The 22,051-nt window shown below is 36.4% G+C and overlaps 1 protein-coding gene across 2 annotated transcripts in view; it reads left to right on the top strand.

Moving 5' to 3' along the window:
- The window catches only part of ERLIN1 (ER lipid raft associated 1), a 35,906-nt gene that overhangs the window by 6,719 nt on the left and 7,136 nt on the right, over positions 1-22,051 (top strand). For both annotated transcript variants that reach the window (XR_007132236.1, XM_047760942.1), the window contains exons 4-9: positions 362-408; positions 2,047-2,108; positions 5,042-5,167; positions 7,392-7,465; positions 14,938-14,996; positions 16,488-16,579. Coding sequence is in view for 1 of the 2 variants with exons in the window: in XM_047760942.1 (XP_047616898.1) it covers positions 362-408; positions 2,047-2,108; positions 5,042-5,167; positions 7,392-7,465; positions 14,938-14,996; positions 16,488-16,579 (460 nt within the window). In the remaining variant the exon portion in view is untranslated. The remainder of the gene's footprint in view (positions 1-361; positions 409-2,046; positions 2,109-5,041; positions 5,168-7,391; positions 7,466-14,937; positions 14,997-16,487; positions 16,580-22,051) is intronic.

Below are 22,051 nucleotides of genomic sequence, written 5' to 3'. Positions count from 1 at the left end.
ATCAAAGTTCAGAGCAGAAGTCCTACATAAATTATCCTTGAGGGTAATTTATGTAGTTTGCAATCTCAGTCCAGCTCTAGGCAAATGAGGGACTCTGATTGAGAGATTGAACATGGAAACTTTCAGATTGAACATCACAACTTTCCTGGTGCATTAACTGTAAAGTATTTTGTCTCTAGCTTTTCATGTCTGCTAGAACACAAAAAGAAATTACTTGATAGCTAATCTTTGGGGACTAAAATTGTAATGGAGCTCTCCTGTACTTACCTCTCAACAGTTCTCTAGAGGTTTTCTTTTGGGACAAGGGTTTCTTTGATGATATGTATGCCAATTATTGATGAGATGTTTTTTTCCTCCCCAGACAACGCTACAAACAGATGAAGTTAAAAATGTGCCTTGTGGAACAAGGTAAGCGTTCCTCTTGCTTGCCAACTTCCCTTTGGTTCAGATGTAATTTCTGTTCATAAGCTGTGACCATTTAAATATCTTTCAAATAGGCATGATAGTGACCCAGTGAGCATTATTTGAGAAAAGTCCTGTTTCCAGAGGAGCTTTCCGTCTTAGGAGCTGTTTTAAGCTGTCAATAACAGATAATTTAAAATGAAATCCACTCACCTTTTTGTATTAAATACCATCTAATTTAGAGTTTATGATTGAGTAGGTCTGGAATGATACTCCAAAATTTGCATTTCTAGCAAAAGTTCGCAGATGGTGCTGATGCTGCTGGTCTCAGGACCTTTCTTTGGAAATCACTGCCCTAAAGGGTTTTGGGGTAAGAAAGGCAAGGCCCAAATTATTTTTAGAGTATAATCAGTGTGTCGAATTGTATCAAAAGAAGAATGTAAAGTTCAAAGTACATTTTAAGTTCTGTATTTTAAGTAACTGAAATATCACTATTATGAGCCTATAAAACAGGCTTTGACATCTGTGGAAGGACAGAAATGCTCTTAAAAAAGGAGCAAACTCTTTGTTTTAAGTTATACATATATATGATATCAGGTTCTCTGTAAGTCTATCTGTAACTCTCTTTTATGGATTCCCTTTAGAGATGACTCAAAATTGGCAGCTGATGAGATGTTGGATAAATTTTTATCTTCATGCCATCTTATGTTTGTCACACTTTTTTCAGTGAGCTGGTTTTTATCAGAAAAAAAAAATTGTCATCGTAATTTGGTAGGAAGGCTTAGTTGTTTACTTTCAAAATTTTTTCATGTATCTTAAAGCAAGGTTTGCATGTCCCTCAAGGTCTGTGCTGATAGGCCAGAAAGTATAGGAAGTCATTAGTTAATGAGGCCTGTCTTTCTGGAGTGCCAGTTTTACTTCATGTTTTTTTGGGAAACATTCTTCTTTTCTTATTGGAATAAATACATATGAAAATTAGATTAAGGTAAGGCAGGAAACCAAAAGAATTTCAATGTGGCTGGCCTCCATATCTCTTGGGAAACCACTTTAGTTCCTTGAGGGAAAAGTTTGAGAAGTACACACTTTAGCTGTTGGCTTTAGTTAACAAAGGTAAAGCACTAAGCAGCTCTAGGTTACGGGTCTAGTCTTCATGTGAGCTGATCTCATCACATCAGTTATAGGGCTGAGTTTTGGTTATGAGAGGATCCAGGCGAGTATGTGTAGTGTCATTTGAGTAGTGATTAGTGAGATCAGATTTTAATAGGGGAGTTCCCCTCGTGGCGCAGTGGGAACAAATCCAACCAGGAACCATGAGGTTTCAGATTTGATCCCTGGCTTCGTTCAGTGGGTTAAGGATCTGGCCTTGCTGTGAGCTGTGATGTAGGTAGCAGACGCAGCTCGGATCTGATGTTGCTGTGGTTGCGGCATAGGCCAGCAGCTGTAGCTCCGATTAGACCCCTAGCCTGGGAACCTCCATATGCTGCAGATGTGGCCCAAAAAGAAAAAAAATTTTTTTAATCAGTAGTATATGTCTTTAGGTTTTCCTTCTAAATTTTTGTCATATGGGATTTATTTGACAATGTGGGATTCATCTGGGACTATAACAGATTTATATTTGGCTCACATTTTTCTTTTTGTTTTTAGTGGTGGAGTCATGATCTATATCGACCGAATAGAAGTAGTTAATATGCTGGCCCCTTGTGCAGGTATGGTACCTATCTATTCTGCTGTTTTTATGGTTACAGTTGGTATTTGTAACTGAAAGATTCCCTAAGGAATAGAAAGGTACTTGTAAAGTTTTATTATCTCATTCATTTCTAATACATACGTATGTGTGTGTATGTGAGTGTATATATATGGAATACTTTCCATTCACTGGAATACTTTCCATTCCTAGGGAATGGTGAAAGAAATAGGTCACAAATACTTGACAGAGTTGACTTTCTGCAGTTGTTTAGGTCAGTCTTCTCTGAGCTGAGTATATCTAAGAGCAAGACAGTCATTGATTATTTCTAGAATTTCTGTAGCATTTTGTCTAGTCAGAATGAAAAATAATTTCACATTAAAAATCTGTAACTTATCAATTCTTTGTCCACAATGATTTGTGACCATAGAAAAACCTTTTCTAGTAGAGATTTGCTATAACTTACAAAGCAGTCTGAAAGTCCTTCATGTGGGGAAAGCATTTTCTTGGTAAAAGATGAAAACCCACAGAGATGGAATATTATTCAAATCAAAAACTTATAGAAGTTCTGGGAGTTTCTGTTGTGGCTCATCGGAAACAATCCAACTAGGAACCATGAAGTTGCAGGTTCGATCCCTGGCCTTGCTCAGTGAGTTAAGGATCTGGAGTTGCCATGAGCTGTGGTGTAGGTCACAGACAGGCTCAGATCCTACATTGCTGTTGCTGTAGTGTAGGCTGGCTGCTGTAGCTCTGATTCAACCCCTAGCTTGAGAACCTTCATGTGCCATGGGTGTGGCCCTAAAAAGCAAAAAAAAAAAAAAAGAAGAAGCTCTGAAGTAAGATTGGCCTTTTTTTTTTTTACTTTTTCCCCAATTTTTTTACTGCATTAAAATACATATAATATAAAATTTATCATTTTAACCACTTTTATTTATTTGTTTATTTTTGTCTTTTGTCTTTTCAGAGCCACACTGGCAGCATGTGGAGGTTCCCAGGCTAGGGGTCTAATCCGAGCTGTGGCTGCTGGCCTACACCACAGCCACAGCAACATCAGATCCGAGTCGCATCTGTGACCTATACCACAGCTCACGGCAACGCCAGATCCTTAATCCACTGAGCAAGGCCAGGGATTGAACCCGCAACCTCATGGTTCCTAGTTGGATTCGTTTCCACTGCGCCACGATGGGAACTCCTCATCTTAATCACTTTTAAATATTCAGGGGGTATTAAATACATTCACATTGTTATGCAACCATCACCAACATCCATCTCCATAACTCTTTTCAATTTGCAAAACTGAAATTCTCTACCTATTAAATAGTAACTCCCTGTTCCCCCACCTCCCCACTCCTTGGCCCCTGGCAACCACCATTTTACTCTCTGTTTCTGTGATTTTTGACCACTCTTAAGTACTTTATGTAGGTGGAATCATACAGTATTTGCCTTTTTGTGATTGGCTTGTTTCACTTAACATCATATCCTCAAGGATCATCCATGTTGCAGCATATGTCAGAACTTCCTTCCTTTTTAAGGCTGAATAACATTCCATTGTATGTACATACCACATTTTGTTTATCCATTTATCCATTGATGACACTTGAATTACGTCCACTTTTAACTATTGTGAATAATGCTGCTATGAACTTAGGTGTACGTGGGTCTCTTTAAGACCCAACTTTCACTCAAAAGATCTGCCATTTAGTCTTTATCCTTACTAGTAACATTTGCATGCTTAGTATGTTAGGATACTGTGTTCTGCAAAAATAATTTAGAAAGGTGAAGTTAGGACCTTTGCCCTAAAGGGTTTGTATTTTGCTTGAGAAGACAAGATACTGACTTAAAACATGTATATGTGTATGTGTATATATATATATGTAAGTTCATGCTAAATTTCATGACAGTGGTACAGACTCAAATAGCAAAAGGATTTCAGAACAGAATGCAAGCAATATTATTTTCAAGCAGATTTAGATTATATTTTTCAGCAATTAAGTATTTTCCTATCTTTTATTACCTACTTTCGCTGGTCACAAATCAGTGGAATGGACTAAAACTGGAAAAATAAAAGAGAAGGAGAGATTGCTTGTTCTCTGGCCAGAGATAAAGAGGAAACTATTGGATCACCAACTCATTTGGAAATGACCAGGAGAATGAGTTAGTCAGCAAGTTGTGATCTGGAATCCTCCATGGGAAGGCCAAAGGGCAAGTCTTGGGTCTGAAGGGAGAAAGCAGCATGTTTTAATAAGCAGAGCACAGGTTCTGGCACTCTCTAGTATGTATTCTTAGGCACATTTCTGAAATTTTGATTCTTAGTTTCATATTATGCAAAATTAGATATTTTGTAAGAATTATGTATTAATTATACTATACAGTTGTATTAATTATACATAAAAAAGTATATATAAATTGCCTGACTTAAAGCCTGGCCTAGTAAATGTTAGCTTTTTTCCCTTTTAGACTGATATCTTTTTTTTTAACAGCCTTTCAAAACTGCCTTTTTGAAAATGGTCTTTTGCAGCTTGTTCCTTCTTTCAATTCCAGTGTTCCTCAATTAGTTCAGGCCCTCTTTACCTCTTAGCTAAACTTTTGCCTTGCAATACTTGTTTTACATTTCACCTGTCTCTAATTTCTGTGCCTCACAATTCATTTTCACTCTCCTGCCAAAGTACGAATCAATTGTGTCATGACCTTGCTCAAAAATTTTGACAGTTCCTTATTACCTCCAAGATAATATATGCTCTCCTTAGTTTGGAATTCAAAGTTTGCCCATTAGAATTGCAAATGCAGTAATATCTGGAAAATTAAGCACAAGGAACACATCAGTGTTGAGAGTTGTGTTTCATGTTTTCACTAATTTCATTGGCACTTTTCCTCATGTATATTTCATCACTGTAACTTTTACCTTGGCTGAGTTAGAGGACACATGGGTAAACATGGATTGTACCTCTCTTTCAGTGTTTGATATTGTGAGAAACTACACTGCAGATTATGACAAGACCTTAATCTTCAATAAAATCCACCATGAACTGAACCAGTTTTGCAGTGCCCACACGCTTCAAGAAGTTTACATTGAATTGTTTGGTAAGTGTTGTATTTGTTTTAAATATGTAAATAATCAATAAGAAATCTCATTCAGCTTGTTTGTGGTTGCTTTATTAATAAACATTATGCTCTTTGAGCACTTCTGAATTTATAATAGAGCAATTGTCTTTAAAATATTCTTTAAGTTTAATTTTTTTTTTGCTTAAAATTGCTTAAATTAAGCAAGAGTTACTCAGACAAGATATTTTAAGAATCGTAACCTTTCTCTGAAATGGATAGTATATAACTTGGTAGAGATTGGGAAAAGATCATTTTTTTTACAGATTATATTGTTTTTACTATGATAATTTACTGAAAATTAGCTGTTGCTATTTTAATAGATAATTTGAGAAAATTTAGAAGTCTGTGTCTTGAAATTTCCCAGGAACCTATGTTTGATGATTTGCTGGGAGGACTGACAGAACTCAGTATAATCATACTCATAGCTAAAATGTACTACAGCAAAAAATACAAAGCAAAATCAGCAAAAGGAAAGACACATGAGTGAAGTCTAAAGGAAACCAGGCACAAGCTTTGAAGAGTTCTCCCAGTGGAGTCATGCAAGATACACTTAATCACTTCCACCCTGAATTCTGATAACGCATGTGAGATGTTGTCTGCTAGGGAAGCTCATTAGGGACTCTGCTCAGGATTTTTACTTGGGGCCTGGTTGTGTAGGTAACCTCTGCCTAGTACATACCAAATAGCCCAGATTCCCAGAAAGTAGATATTCAGCATAAACCACATGGTTTGAATAAACAATTTAGGCACAGTGAGTCATTCTGGGGAGAGTGGGAATCTGCTCTAAATTTGCCCCAGGTGACAGCCAAGGGCCAAATTGCAAACAGGCCTCTCTAAGTATAGTTTCAGGCTTGTTGTGTTAGCTCTCTTCTGCACTTTTCATTTGTGATAGTGAAAGTTCTAGCCAGAGATTGGGTTGCTGCTATTGGCTGCTCTTGTCTCCCTCCTGCAGTTTCTTAGTGAATTTCTTACAGGCAGTCATTGGAATGGTTGATCTGTTTAGAAATCTACCAGTTGATTGCTTATTGATGATTGAGAACTGTTGGCATGGTGTTTGAACTAGTCCTTATTTTTCATATCACTGGTTATTTAATAGTGGTGAAAGTACTTTTGAGGCGGATAGAAAATTGCTAAGTTCCAAAGCCAAGTGAAATGATATATATTTTTTTTTTGTCTTTTTGCCATTTCTTGGGCCACTCCCGTGGCATATGGAGGTTCCCAGGCTAGGGGTCGAATCGGAGCTGTAGCCACCGGCCTACCCCAGAGCCACACAACGCGGGATCCAAGCCACTGCATCTGCAACCTACACCACAGCTCATGGCAACACCGGATCCTTAACCCACTGAGCAAGGCCAGGGATCGAACCCGAAACCCTATCATTCCTAGTTGGATTCGTCAACCACTGAGCCACAGTGGGAACTCCTGAAATGACATCTTTATTATCCATTCTTGTGTGCTTCAAAGGACCTTCCTGTGAGCCTTACCCTGACCCTTTCTCTTTTTATTTATTTATTTATTGTCTTTTTGCCATTTCTCAGGCCACGCCCGTGGCATATGGAGATTCCCAGGCTAGGAGTCCAGTTGGAGCTGTAGCTGCTGGCCTATACCAGAGCCACAGCAACGCAGGATCCAGGCCGCGTCTGTGACCTACACCACAGCTCACAGCAACTCGGGATTGTTAACCCACTGAGCAAGGCCAGGGATAGAACCCGAAACCTCATGGTTCCTGGTCGGATTCGCTAACCACTGAGCCACTATGGGAACTCCCTTTCTCTTTTTAAATCTAAAATAATTGGCAGAGGTCCATGGAAATGAAATTTAGTTATTTGGGAATTTGTGTGAAGATTAACTGAAGATGGGAATTTTTTTTTTTATGAGAATCAGAATGTAAGTAACTACACTGAATTTTAAGATACTAGAAACCTAGATTCTCCACTTATTGAATAAACTTTAGCTGCTTGTTATTTTCTTTAATTTTTTGTTTGATAATTAGTCACACCTTTTCTTATAGAAAAGGAAAACTATACCTATATAGTTTTGTTTTTTTTTTCATATGTATCTGAAATTGTTTAAACCCTGTAAAAGAATAGTACCATGGAAACTTTAGGTCTAATGATTTGTTTTGTTTCAATATTACTACAATGTAAAAACATTTTTTTTTTTTGAGTGTCATGAGAGCTGTTGTTCTTGACTTCAAAAACAGATCAGATAGACGAAAACCTGAAGCAAGCTCTGCAGAAAGATTTAAACGTCATGGCCCCAGGCCTCACCATACAGGTAAGCCTTTCTCCTAGGGAAATCCTCTGGGAATTTTGAGAACATTGAATTTAATTGTCCTTTCATCAGACTATTTATTCAGCAGGGTTTTTTTGTTTTGTTTTGGCCACACTCACAGCATGTAGAAGTTCTGAGGCCAGAGATCGAACCTGAGCCATAGCTGCAGCAACACCAGATCCTTAACCCACTGCACCGGGCCAGAGATCAAACTTGAGTCACCACAGAGACACCACCAGATCCTCAACCAGCTGTGCCAGAGTGGGAACTTCTGTTTAACAGTGATTTAATTGAAGTGCTATGGTGATTTATAGGATATCTTTTTTTTTTTTTTTTTTTTGCTTTTTAGGGCCGCACCTGTAGCACATGGAGGTTCCCAGGCTAGAGTTATTGGAGCTGCAGCTGCCAGCCTACACCACAGCTCATGGCAACACCAGATCCTTAACACACTGAGCGAGGCCAGGGATTGAACCCACAACCTCATGGTTCCTAGTTGGATTCGTTTCCGATGCGCCACAACAGGAACTCCCTTTTTTTTTTCTTTAGTACGGCTGTACCTGTGGCATATGGAAGTTCCCAGGGTAGGAGTGGAATCGGAGCTGCAGCTGCTGGCTTACACCACAGGCGTGGCAACATCAGATATGAGCCAGATCTGATACCTACACTGCAGCTTGCAGCAGCTCTGGATCCTTAACCCACTGAATGAGGCCACGTATCAAACTTGCATCCTCACAGAGACAGCATCAGGTTCTTAATCTGCAGAGTCACAGTGGAAAGTCCTGAGAATATCTTTCTCAGTTTGACTTCAGGTTATGAGTGGCATTTTTTTCTGAACTCTTAGAATAAACAGATTTTTTGAGGCTCCTGCAAGGAAATAAAATCTGAATACTGCTGTACATGAGGCGTTATTAAGATACACTAATGGTTATAAATCAGTGTAAGACTAGTGCTTCCTCTCAGTAAGATTATGAAAAAGAATTTCAAACATAAAAAATTTGAATAGTAATTCTAGACAAAAGTAGATGTCACAAAATATTAATCGACAAATGAATTGGTTGGATGATTATTTCTCTGAGTTTAAAGAACATTTCAAGAGAATCTGCCTGTGATTGAGTTGGGATTTTAGGTAGGTCTAGAAGAATCAGTAGGATTTATATGAGAGAAAGGAGTAAGGAAGATATATAAAGTGGATGGAATGGCCCAAGGAAAAGCAGATGAATTTAGTGGTCGTGTGGTGGTGGTGGCAGCATTGGGAGATAAAACGATGAGAACAGTTCTTTTTTGGCAGTATTTTTTTCAGATTCGGTTGAAATCCATTAATGGGTTCTAAAATGAATTTTAGAAGTTCCCATTGTGGCTCAGTGGTTTACAAATCTGACTAGGAACCATGAGGTTTTGGGTTCGATCCCTGGCCTCGCTCAGTGGGTTAAGGATCTGGCGTTGCCATGAGCTGTGGTGTAGGTCGCAGATGCGGCTCGGATCTGGCATAGCTGTGGCTCTGGCGTAGGCCAGCGGCTTCAGCTCTGATTAGACCCCTACCCTGGGAATCTCCATATGCCGCCGGAGCGGCCCAAAAAATGGCAAAAAGACAACAAATAAAACAAAAAAATAAATAAAATTAACTTTAGTGAGTCATGTCCAGCATCTTAAATTGGAATTGAATAGGAAAAGAAATCTGAGCACATGGCCTGTAGTAAGTTTAAGATCAGTCTCTGAAACTTTTGTTTTACGTAAACATGTGGAGTAGGTGTTACTATTGGGTGTCACTGTAAGATGCCTTTTCTGCTGTGGTCATGGTCAGTAAGTGACCTTGAAAAGTAGTGGCTCTGGATCTGGATTACTTGAGAAGTGGTAACAGGGCTTCCCTAGTGTCCTTTCTTAGTTTCTAGGAAATCATACGGCTACTGAGAAGCATGTATTCATTGCGAGTAATCATGTTTGAGCTCATAAACACGTTTGGGCAAATGCTGGGGGGTTTTCCCCTGTCCTCCCTCATGCCATGCCATTTTTAATCAGTTAACTACGACTGGTGACTGAGGGGGAGCTGGTGAAGTTAAGGGGTCATTTGGACTATCCAGAGCTAAACAGAGTAAAACCCTCTGGGTTGTCCATTCAGTTGTGGCTGAAATAGCTTTTCAATTTTTAAAGATAATAAACGTGAATGAGACAGATTCCTGGATTCTGCTGAGGTTGTTACTTGGAGATCTAGCTCATTCTTCTTAACAGCTGCCTAGAATTCCTTGCCTTATGTTGCATAATCATTTCTCTATTGTTTCCAGTTTTTTGCTATTGATAAATAATAGTGTAGTGAACATTCTTGACACATCTCCTTACATATACAAATTATCTTTCAAGGTGGCTGTATAAATATACATTCTTACAAGCAGTATTTGTGAGTACTTGTTTCTCCACAGGTTCATCAGCATTTGAAGCAATCAGACATGCTTATTTTTGCTATATGGATAGGTGGGAAACTATATCTCTCTTTGATTTGCTTTTCCTTAGTCATTAGCATCTTTTGATTTTTTTTTTTTCTGTCCATTTGTACTCTTCTGTCATTTTCCTAGTCGTATTCTTTGCCCATTTTTCTGTTGAAAAAAACATTTTTTTTTTAACTGATTCGTAGTGGTACTTTGTATAGTCTGAACATTTTTGTATATATACATTATATATTTTGTAAAAAAATTAGATATTAAGAAAAAGATGAATAACGGTGAAATTCACCATTAATCTTAGTATGCAGAGATGACAGCTTGTTATATCTTTCTTCTCTTCTTAATATAGAACAACATATGTTAATAGTTATAAATAATTTTTAACTAAAATGGAATCATACCATAGCTGTTTTTTTCCACCCACATATATGTGTCTTTTCTAATCAAAAATATAGATCGCAGGAGTTCTCTTGTGGCACAGTGGGTTAAGGATCTGGTGTTGTCACTGCAATGGCCTAGTTTGCTGCTATAGTTGCGGATTTGGTCCCTGGCCTGGGAAATTCCACATGCCTCAAGTGTGGCCAAAAAAAAAAAAAAAAAATCTGACCAAGATGAGAAACCCATATCCCAAGTTAAATTTATCCTCATAATTTCAAGTGTACACTTCATTTTCTTCCTTATTTAGATGCTCAACTATTAACTTTAGTGCATTTGATTTACCAGCTACTTTCTCTCTCTTTTATACCATTACCACTAGGTTTTTTTCAGCCATTGGGGAGTGATGGTGAACATTGTGAACTCTTACCCTAAACTGACCAGTGTGATTTTACCTAAACAAAGACACTCTCCTCCATGACAACCTTACTGCCCTTTGATTTAAAAAATGAACGTAGATACAATACCACTTTCTATCTACAGGTCCTGCTTAAATTTTCCATCTGATTCAAAATATGTTCTCTTCTCTTCTCTTCTGGCTGAGATTCCCAAGATCACGTGCTGCATTTTGTTATGACTTTTCCTTCTTCTCCCATCCCAAACTCTTCCTCTGTCATTCCTTTCTTTTTCATATTTTCAACCTACTTCACTCTATAGAATGACCCTCCCTTTGGTGTTTCTGATGACTCCTCACTACCAGATTGGTTTTCACTTCCTTGGCAAGGGGCGTCTTGAAAATAGGATCTTGAAGATCCACTCCATTGGCAACATTACTCACAATATTAAAACAAGCTATGTCTCCATCAGTGGGTGAACGGGTGAATGAAATGTAGCATATATACATTGGCATATCATTCAGCCATAAGGAAGAGGGAAGTCCTGCGTTTTTCAGTAACATGGATGGATCTTGAGGGCATTGTGCTGGGTGACATAAGTCAGGAGAGAGACATTTTGTGTGATAGCCCTTATATGTGAAATCTAAAAAACAATCCTTGAGTCAGAGAGTGGAGTAGTGATTTCCAAGACCTGGAGGTGTAGGAAATGGGGAGATGTTCATCACAGGCACAAATTTCAAAGTAGAAAATTAATAAGTTCTGAAGATTTGCTGTGTCATGATTATAATTTACATACTGTATTATATAATTGAAATTTGTTGAGAGTAGAAATTAAATGTTGTCACAAAAAAATTTATCCTCATGAATATAATGAGCTTTAATGCTGTTAAATATGTGGTCTTTTTTTTTTTTAAGCCTTGAGGAATGCAAATGACTTTTGGTGACTTTATTGTATATCTACAAGCTTGCTGAAATAACTGTCTGATAATTTTGGGGGTTAATTTCCTTAAATTCGTGTGTGTATGTTGTTAAAATACTACATGAAGTCTACCCTCTTAATTTTTTAACCCTCTTAAAATATTAAGTGTACAATGCATTGTTATTGACTATAGAGTACAATATTATATAGCAGATCTCTAGAACTATTTATATTGCTTGACTGAAACCTTATGAATTTCCCCTAGACTTTTTTAGTTACGTAATTGTGTAGTTATATAATTATGCCAAAATAAAAGTCTTGATTCTCCACACGCAACCTATTATTTCCCAGTCCCAGAAGCATCCTATCTTATTTTTTCACATAACACTAATAACTATCTGAAATTGTCTTGTTCATTTATTTGCTTTTTATTATTATTTATTGTCTCTTTTCTCCCTTTAAAATTTTAAAGGCCATGAAAGTAGTCTTGCCTTTTTCATTGATATAGCCACAGTGGTTGGAAAAAAATAGCACTTGGTACAGACTAGACACGCAATTAATATTTGTTGTTGCATGAGCTTTCTCTGTAATAACCAGTATTTTAATCTTTCTCTTGTCTGTGTTGATACACCATTTTCTTTCTTGAACAACTACTTTGGCAAATTGAAGTGAAAATAGGCATACCTGATATTTTTTTTCCAATGTTAATTAAGGCAGTGACTATATTATATGCTGGCTTTGGATTAAAATATATGCTTTTGGAGTTCCCTCTTTGGCTCAGTGGATTAAGGACCCAATGTTGCCACAGCTGCGACTGGGATTCAGTCCCTGGCCTAGAAACTTCTCTATGCTGCAGGTGCAGCCAAAACAAATACGCTTTTAACCCAGGAGTCAGTTTCAACAGATATATTCATTTCATCAGCTTTTCTACCTTTCTCCATTCACTCTGTGTGTGTGTATTTTGACCTTGTTTTTTTTTCTTTTTTTCCTTTTTTTGTCTTTTTGCCTTTTCTTGGGCCGCTTCCACGGCACATGGAGGTTCCCAGGCTAGGGGTCGAATCAGAGCTGTAGCTGCCAGCCTACGCCAGAGCCACAGCAACGCAGGATCCAAGCCCCGTCTGCGACCTACGCCACAGCTCATGGCAATGCTGGATCCTTAACCCACTGAGCAAGGGCAAGGATCGAACCCGCAGCCTCATGGCTCCTAGTCATATTCGTTAACCACTGCACCACGATGGGAACTCCTTTTTTTCTTTTTTTAAAATTACGTAATTTTATTACATTTATAGGTGTACAACAATCATCACAACCAAATTTTACAGCATACCCATCCCAAACTCTCAGTGCATTCGCCTACCCCTGACCATTGTTTTTTGATGTTACCACTTTATTTCTTAAATCTCTTATGAAGCAGATTACTCATGGTATCTGTTACAGTAGGTGCTTAAATTTCACGTATTTGAAAAGTGTGAGATTTCCCAAGATTGGCAAGCATGTAGTATGTTCTTCAGCCTTATATAACAAGATAGAAGTCTTCAGAAGACAGATCTATTTCATGCTTCTTCTTATAAGACTAAAAAGATACACAGCCAGTCTCATAATTAAATGCAATATGGCAGTGTTTCTCTCTGAATCAAATTGAAAGGTGCCTGTATTCTGGTAGTCACAGAGGGAAATCTTCTCTCACAAATTGTGATTTTGAATTTTTCTTCATCTTCTGAATATGTCCATGAATTGTTCTTTATGGCCTTATGTGCCTCACCTTCAGCTTCTGAAATCAGTATTTTCACCATGGTTCCCAGCTTCTTATTCCATTTCACTCTAATTTTTGTATTTGGTTATAATCCTTAAAATTATGTATAGATCTGTCTTTTCTTTTTTACATAGGGGAAGCTATGTTGCTTAAAAGTTCAACCAATTTTCAGAGGAATTAAAAGTTTGTTCACATCAGCAAAGTATTGTATGTGTTTACAGTAGGGTGGAGAGGTGATGTGGGATGTTGAAATAGTAAAATCAAACACTTTTGAGAGATCATGTCCTTGATATAGAAAAGTCAGCCTTCAGAATCTGTTTCCCAAGTAGATGTAACCATGTGAGAACTTATGTGCCTATATAACACAGAAAGCCAAACTCTGACATTTGGTGTTTGCAGCAAAGTAAAGGTTTATTTCCAGGACTCAGCAAGGAGAATGGGCAGCTCATATTCAAAGGACCCAAACTTCCCAATGGCTTTCAGGGAAGAGTTTTTAAAAGCAACATTTGGGGTGAGGGTTGCAGGGGGCATGACTTTTTTCTGGATGATATTCCAGGAATCTTAATCATCAGTCTTCTGGTTCCAAGTAGTCTGGGGTCTATGTGCTCATGCTCAACATGTAGTAAACTATTCTCCACCTGGGTGAGGGCCTTAGTTCCTGCAGAACCACTCAAAGTTTGCATCAGATTGTTATGTTTATCTCTTGAGGATGAACTAGGACTCTGTTTTATAAATTATTGTTTCTTGACTGCTTTCCTTTTTTTTCCTACATTTTCTCACTCCCTCATTAGTAACTGCTTGAGTCTGTTACTTGGAACTCAAGGAAGGCCTGGGAGACTAAAACCTTCTTCTAAACACAAGAAACAGGGGACACAGTTGGGCATTTGTACCAGCTCTTGCATCCCCAGAATATCCTGTCTCATAGACAATTATGCCAAAGTAAACTATAATTAGGGAAACAGTGTCTAGTAAACAGTGTAACAAAGACAAGTAGACTTTGTTCTAAGAAAGACTCTAGGAAGAAAGAATGTAAGCTGCTAATTTGTATTTGTTGATTGGGATTTGTTTTCCCTCAGTTTTGGGCTGTTTTTTTGTAGACAGTACTGAGTGGTTACAGATTTAGGAAAAGTGGTAAATTCGTTTACTGTCCACTGTATTAAATTGCATATACTGACCTGGGTTTTTGTGTTTTAATTTTGTTTTTGAGTGTTTGTTACTTTACAATTTAAATCTTGAAATTTTGCCTTACTTCTCTTTGTTTGGTTTTCAGGTTTGAGAAGAAAACAAAAAAGTATCCAACTTAAAGAACTTTGTGAAAAGTCTTTTGAGGAAGAACCTTTTCCCTAAAGGAATTTATTTCCTCAATATGTAGATTGGTTTTTCCTATAGCAAGGTGTTTGTTTTGGAAACTAGAAGTAGTTTATCTTTGATTTTTGGTGTGATGGCAGGAAAAGTAGATTTTCTAGTAGGATCCCTACATGCTTTAGGGGACAGCTGTGTCATAGCTGTTTTATTTTCATTTGAGGAGCTTTTCTGTAGAAGATTTAGTATGATTTATTTTTCAAATATATTTTGGCTTTTATACTTTTATTTTTTAGGCTGTACGTGTTACAAAACCCAAAATCCCAGAAGCCATAAGAAGAAATTTTGAGTTAATGTGAGTAATATACTTGGGATTCCAATATTTTTATTTAGGGCTATCTATATATTAATCTACTAGTCTGGAGATTTATGTATAAGATATTACACTGGGAAGGGCTATATATCTGTCTTCCATACTTTAGGAATATTACCTATTGTGATACCTTAATTCCCACTAGATTCTTATAGTTTTCTCTTTATATATGGACATTTTAGGAGCAGCTTCAGTGGCTAAGGATGCAGTTTGCTGTAGAATTGTTGTTGGAAGCCTAAGGAGCTCTAATTTGGATGTGAATACTTTGAGTTAAATATTACTAGAGGAGAGAAAGAGTGCTAGCTGTTAAGGTTGAAGAGAGTGCCTATATTTTGTTACTGTATTATAAATGGTAAGAATAAACACATTGGTATCAAGTTTGCTTTTCCATTGTATATGATTATGTATGTAAAACTAGACCTGATCTTTATAATTTACATCTGGGGAAGCTGTGCCTGAGTTGACTTGTGAGAGTCTTCTTTTTTATGTGTCCGGGCCTGACTGGGAATGAGAAGTTACTTACTTGACACGAAATTAGTTTCTAAGTGTTTTAGAAGATCGTTTTTAGGGGAATACCTATTGTGGTTGAAATGTCAGCATTCTCATATTACAGATACTGAAAAGAAACAAAAATCTTTAGGAAACTTGGCAGATCTGTTAAGAGGAAAAATATGAAATGCTGTAAAACTAACTTTGCGAAAGTCTAGAATACAACAGATGTATAAATATGCAGGGGGGGTCCAAAAAGCAATAATAATACTTATTTATAGAGTGATATACTTCTGAGTCCTTATTGTTCCCAAGCCTGTATCATTTATTATGTGAGTTTTAGTTTCCTTTTTCATTGCACAAAAGGAACTTTTCTTATAAAATTACAAAGTACAAAGTGCTAGGCTGGGTAGACCATGGGTCTGATCTGTTTACAGAAGAAAAAAAATTTCTTGCTTAGTGATAGGCCACCTAGTTCCACTATTAGAAAGCTCACATTCTTAGAAAATTCTTCTTTACATTGATCCCCAGCTTACCACCTAATTAATAACTGCCACCTAGTTACATCTTTTGTACAACAAATACGGCCACTGCACAAGAGTATTCTCTTGAAGAGGGACTGAATTCTAAACCATTAGTGCCTTTTGCCTATTGATCCAGGTTAGCTGGAGGCCTAACAGCAAAGGAAGCATTTATATACACCTGACATGTCCAGATCACAGGGTTTTACATGATGTAGAGGAAAGGGTCAGACTAAAATTCAAGTGTACTGAATTTGCTTCCCATTTGTGAATGACTTTGGGCAAGTCATTTAACATTTCAACTTCAGATTCGTTATTAGTAGACTAGGGTAATATCTCTCTTGGCTACCTTGATGAATCAGAAAGTTCTTGTGAACAATGGTTCTCTGACCCACTAGAGAGTCAAAATTACTGCCTTTGACTGCACGTCATTTCTAATTTTCCCTGATATTTTACTCTGCAGGGAGGCTGAGAAGACAAAACTTCTTATAGCTGCACAGAAACAAAAGGTTGTGGAGAAAGAAGCTGAGACAGAGAGGAAAAAGGCTGTTATAGGTACTTGCATTTCTTTCTGAAATGAATGTCTCTAAATACATGTGTTATGAGTTGTCTTGTTTGTCAGTCTCATATTGGATGTTGACAGGACTCAAGATTACATCATACATGGTGGAGAATTCTGGAAAAGACTTTTGTCTTTAGGACATTCAGATATCCTAAAGCCTTTAAAAGTAGATAAGCCAGGAAATCCCTTGTGGTGCAGTGGATTACAGATCCAGCATTGTCACTGCCACAGCTCAGGTTGCTTCTGTGGCATGGGTTTAATCCCAGGCCCAGGAACTTCCACATGCTGTAGGCAAGGCCAAAAAAAAAAAAAGTAGATGAGGCCAGTGCTTTGGCTCTCCACCATGTTGCTGGCCCCCACTGTTGTCTTTTTCGAGGACAAGGAGAGTAGATAGGGTTTTGGAGCAGCTCTAGCCTCTGGTGGAGTAGGGATTTTGTTTATACAGATTCAGAATAGGGAAGTTTTCTGGCCAAAGCTCAGGATTATAGTGTGCATCCTTGCTATAGACATGCACCTAGTTTTGTCCAGATAGATAGATATTGCCATCTCTGAAAGTACAGCAGGATTGCTCCTGGATCATTTTGAATCATAGTGACTTCACTAACACTCCAGCAAACTCTATATTCGACTGACATCTGAAGTTCTCAGTTGTTTGTTCCTTGGTGTACTGAAAGTTTAAGGAGTTTTATATAAAATATTTCAAATATGCACGAATATAGAGAGAACAATATAATGAAGGCTTAACATTTTGCCATCTCTCCTTCAGGTCAGACTTTGTTTTTGTTTTGGGGTTTTTTTTTATGTTTGTTTGTTTTGTTTTTGTCTTTCTGCCTTTTCTAGGGCTGCACCCGAGGCACATGGAGGTTCCCAGGCTAGGGTCCAATCGGAGCTGTAGCCACCGGCCCATGCCAGATGCACAGCAACTTGGGATCCGAGCTGTGTCTGCAACCTACACCACAGCTCATGGCAATGCTGGATCCTTAACCCACTGAGCCAGGCCAGGGATAGAACCCATGACCTCATCGTTTCTAGTCAGATTCGTTAACCACTGAGCCACAATGGGAATTCCCTAGACTTTGTCTTAAGAAAAAATTTATGTATCTATTTGAAGTCTCTTTTGTCTTATTTCCTGACCTTTCTTTTCAGGGTAGCTTCTATTCCAAAGTTGATGTATATCTTTTCTGTCTGTTTTTATATTTTTACTATAAATATGTAACAATAAACAATTCATAGAATTGTTTTGAACGACAAAAGTGGTATCGAAGTCCACCTTTTAGTTCACAACTTTTTTTTTTTGCTAACATTGAGTTTTATTCACATTGATACACATAGATCTAGTTTATTTTAAACTGCTGTGGTATTTCATTCTCAGTGAGCCTCATTGATTCTGATGGATTACTAATGAAGAGTTAGGTAGTTCCTGGTTTTTCCTTATTACAGACAGTTCTACAGTAATACCAATAGCCATGTCTCTCTGAGCACCCATCCAAGAGTTTTCCTAGAGATTTGCTACTCAACATGAAATTTGGGTTGGTGCCCTGTCACTGGCTTCTTGACCCAAATTAAGAATGAGTGTTTAGAAGTTCTTATAGCATTTCCACACAGTAATTTTTATTGTCTATTGAATCTAATAAAAAACTGGAGCTGTTTTTTCTTTTTTAATATTTTTCTTGTAACTCTTTTTTCTTATACTTTATAAAATATTGGTTCCTAACAAATCAAAATACCAAAAAAAAGGAGCTTTCGCACAGGTGATTTGAGAAGCACTGCTCTAGAATATTTATCTCAAAGTAGAATTTGCTGAGTCATAGGGTACACACATCTTCAAATTACAATTTACTGCTAAGCTGCTTTCCAAAGTGATTTCTCCATTTTCCTCTCTACTCAGCTGTGTTTGAGTTTCAACTTCTGCCATATTCATTTCCCATTTCCATACTCCCCCTCTACCATTGGAGTTAGCAGATTTTTAAAAAATTTCTGTTTAGTTTGATGGTGGACATGGTGTCACATAATTTTGATATAAATTTTTCCAGTTCCTAGTAAAGTTGAGTTTTCTTTATGGGTCATTCAAGTTTCCCTTTTTTAGTATGTGGATCGCCTGTTAATATCTTTAGCTTGTGATTTGATTGCTTTTTTGAACTTATTTATAGAAGTTCTATCTTCTGTATATTAATCCTTTCCCAGATTGATGCATTGCAAATATCTTCTCTCAATTTGAGACGTGTCTGAACATTATGTCTTTGACATTCACATATATTTAATTTTCATGTAATTAGATTCATCAATCTTTTCCTTTCTGGTGTGTGCTTTTCCTATGTTGTTTAAGAATTCTTCTCCAACCTCAAAGTAATAATTTTATTCTAAAAGTTTTAATATTTTTGTTCTCATATTTAAGTCTTGAGTCATCTGGAATTTACTTTAATGTTTAGTGCGATATGGGAATTCAGTTCAGTTTTTCCAAATGCAAGCCAATTGTCTTATTTATTGAATAATTCCTTATTCTATTCCTAATGCCACATCTTTCATGTAATAAGATCCTATATTTAATTCATTTTGTTGCTGGAGTTTTATTTTCTTTCAATTTCTTGTCTATCCTTTCCACTAATACCTTGCTTTAATTACTTTAGCTTTTATTTTATCTGGGAGAGCAAGTTTTTTCTTAATGATTCCTCTTTTTTATCACTTTTTTATTTATTAATTTTTTTACATGATTCCTCTTGACTGTTCTAGGCCCTTTATTCCCTCATATAAAATTTAGAGCCAGCTGCTCAAGTTCTGTAAACTACTATGTTGTGGTTTTGATTGGAATCATATTACTTATATACAGTACTTCAATTTGGAGAGAATTAAAATATTTCTGATATTGAGTCTTATAAATCTTTTATATTTCTCCATTTATGTGAATGAAAAATGAAATAATTGTCTTTCAAAAAAGTGTCATAATTTTCTTCTTAAAGTTTTTACACACTCTTTGTTAGAGACTTACTCCTATATAGTTCTCACATTTTTTGCTATTATAAATAGGCTTGTTTCAAGGCACATTTTCTAACTGTTTTTTACTTTTGTATAAGTATGCTGTTGATTTTTTCATTTAGCAGTCTTGCTGAAAATGCTGTTATTTATAATAATCTCTTGGATTTTCCAAGCAATATTATTTTCAGATTAGGACAGCTCTTTTTTTTCTCTGTACTCGACACCCTTTAGTTCTTACTGCTTTAGGCTATCATGTGTTAAAAAGGAAGATGGTGACAGGCATTCTTGTCTGGTTACTAAGTTTAAATACACAGTCCCAATGATGTTTGTTGTATTTAACTTTTATCGGGTTAATGACATTTCCATCTGTTTCTTGCTTGCGAAAGGCTTGTATCATGAGTGACTGCCAAAACTTAGAATTTTTTTTCTAATCTGTCGAGATGATCATAAAGCAGTTAATATGATTAATTATATTAATAGATTTTCTCTTACTGAATTATTTTGTCTTCCTGGGATAAAGTCACTTGATCATGAAGTAGGAAGTTCACCTTAATACACTTATTTATATGGCTTGCTGATTATTTCTTATAGTTTTTTACTTTTATTTTCCTAAATAGTCAAATTTTTTCCTTTATTGTACTCTTACTGTCATGTTTTTGTCTATACAGGTTGTTTGGAGTTTTTTGTGTCATAGTTACACTAGCCTTAAAATGAGTTGGAGAGCATTTCTTTCTCTTTTTTTCTGTGTTCTGAAGCATTTTGTATAAAATACGTACAGTCTGCTCTTTGTAGGCTTGATGAAACTCAGTTTTAAAGTCCACTGGGGTCATCTTGGTCTAGTGGGGTTTGTGCTTTTTGTATGCTTGTTTGATTTTTATGGTAATATTTAACCTGCTGATTTACCGTCTGTATTGTGTAAGGCATTTGTTTCTTTTTAAGTCAGTTTGGTAGTTATATTTTCTAAACAGTTTCCCATTTCATCTCATATTTCAAGTTTGGGAGCATAAATTTGTAGAGTTCTCTTTATAATTTTTTAAACCCTCTACCAAATCTGTATGCCTCTTTTATTCCTGATATTGTTTATTTGTGCCTTCTGTTTTGCTGAATCAGAGGTCTATCTTATTCATCTTTTCAGAGTACTAGATTTTGATTTGGTTGATTGATTTGTCACTTTCTTTTCAATTATTATTTACACTTTTAAAATTATTTTCTACCTTTTTTGAGTTTACTTGTTTCTTTTCTAATTTTTACTTAATTCTTTAGTTTTTAGTCTTTTCTATTAGAAACATGTAAAATAATACATTTTCTTCTAAGTTCTGCTTTAGGTACATCTCACTTGTTTTGAGTGTAGTTTATTTATTGGTGTTTGGTTTTCATTTTTTAAAAAACATTTCATTATTCTTTGACTTGTGAATTATTAAAAGGATATTTTTCAATTTCTAATCGAGTGGGTTTTCAGGGGGCTACCTTTTCATTGTTGATTTCCAGTGTTATTGCATTATAGTCAGAAAATAGGATCTGTTATATGGATTTTTAATTATCTGTTAAAGTTTGTTTGTGGCCTGTCAGTACATGGTCCATTTTTGGTAAATGTTCTATGTGTGCTTAAGAAGATTGAATATATATTCTCTGTTGGATAGAGGTTTCTCCATATATTCATTATGTCAGGATTATGAATTGTAGTGTTCACATCTTCTGTATTCTAATTTTTGCCTTCTTGAGCTATTAATTACTGAGAGGGGTCTGTTAAAATCCCCCACTGTGATCATGGATGTGTTGACTTGTAACTTTATGTATTTTGGGTCTGTATCATTAAAAGTGTTGTTTCAAAATTGGATTGTTACATCCACATGGAGAATTGGTTCTGTTATGTAATAACCCTCTTTTAACCCAAACATGCTTGTTGGCTTAAGGTCTATTTTGTCTGATGATAATATCACTATGACAGATTTCTCTTGGTTAGTTATTTTCTTGATATATCTTTTCATATCCTTTTACTTTCAACTTTTCTATGTCATTATGTTTTAGGTGTGTCTCTTGTAAACAGCATATAGCTGGATTTTGTTATCTTATCCAATGTGAGAATCTGTCTTTTAACTGGTGAGTTTAGTCTTTTTATATTTATTGTGGCTACTGCTATATTTGGACTTGTTTGTATCATTTTATTTTGTACCATTTACCATGCTTCTTTTTTCCCCTTTTCTGATTGGTATGAATTTATTGAATTTTTTTATTCTTTTGTTCTTTTTACTTGATTGAAGTCTTACATTCTGTTTCTAGAATATTTAACTAGTCACTGCCTGTAAAATGTTAACAAGCATACCTGACTTGACAGAATCTAAAGTTAATCATTCTTTCCATCCTCTTCCTGAACAATACCTTATCTCCCATCACTCTCCTCCAGGTTTACTTATTGTTGTTGCCTAGTATTTAGTTTTGTGTTGTTTTTATCCCCCCATTGATTATCATCATCATTGGATTTTACAGTAAAG

Source organism: Phacochoerus africanus, chromosome 15 (genome assembly GCF_016906955.1).
Source record: "Phacochoerus africanus isolate WHEZ1 chromosome 15, ROS_Pafr_v1, whole genome shotgun sequence".
Classification (NCBI taxonomy): Eukaryota; Metazoa; Chordata; class Mammalia; order Artiodactyla; family Suidae; genus Phacochoerus; species Phacochoerus africanus.
This window is presented reverse-complemented; position numbering and strand designations above follow the sequence as displayed.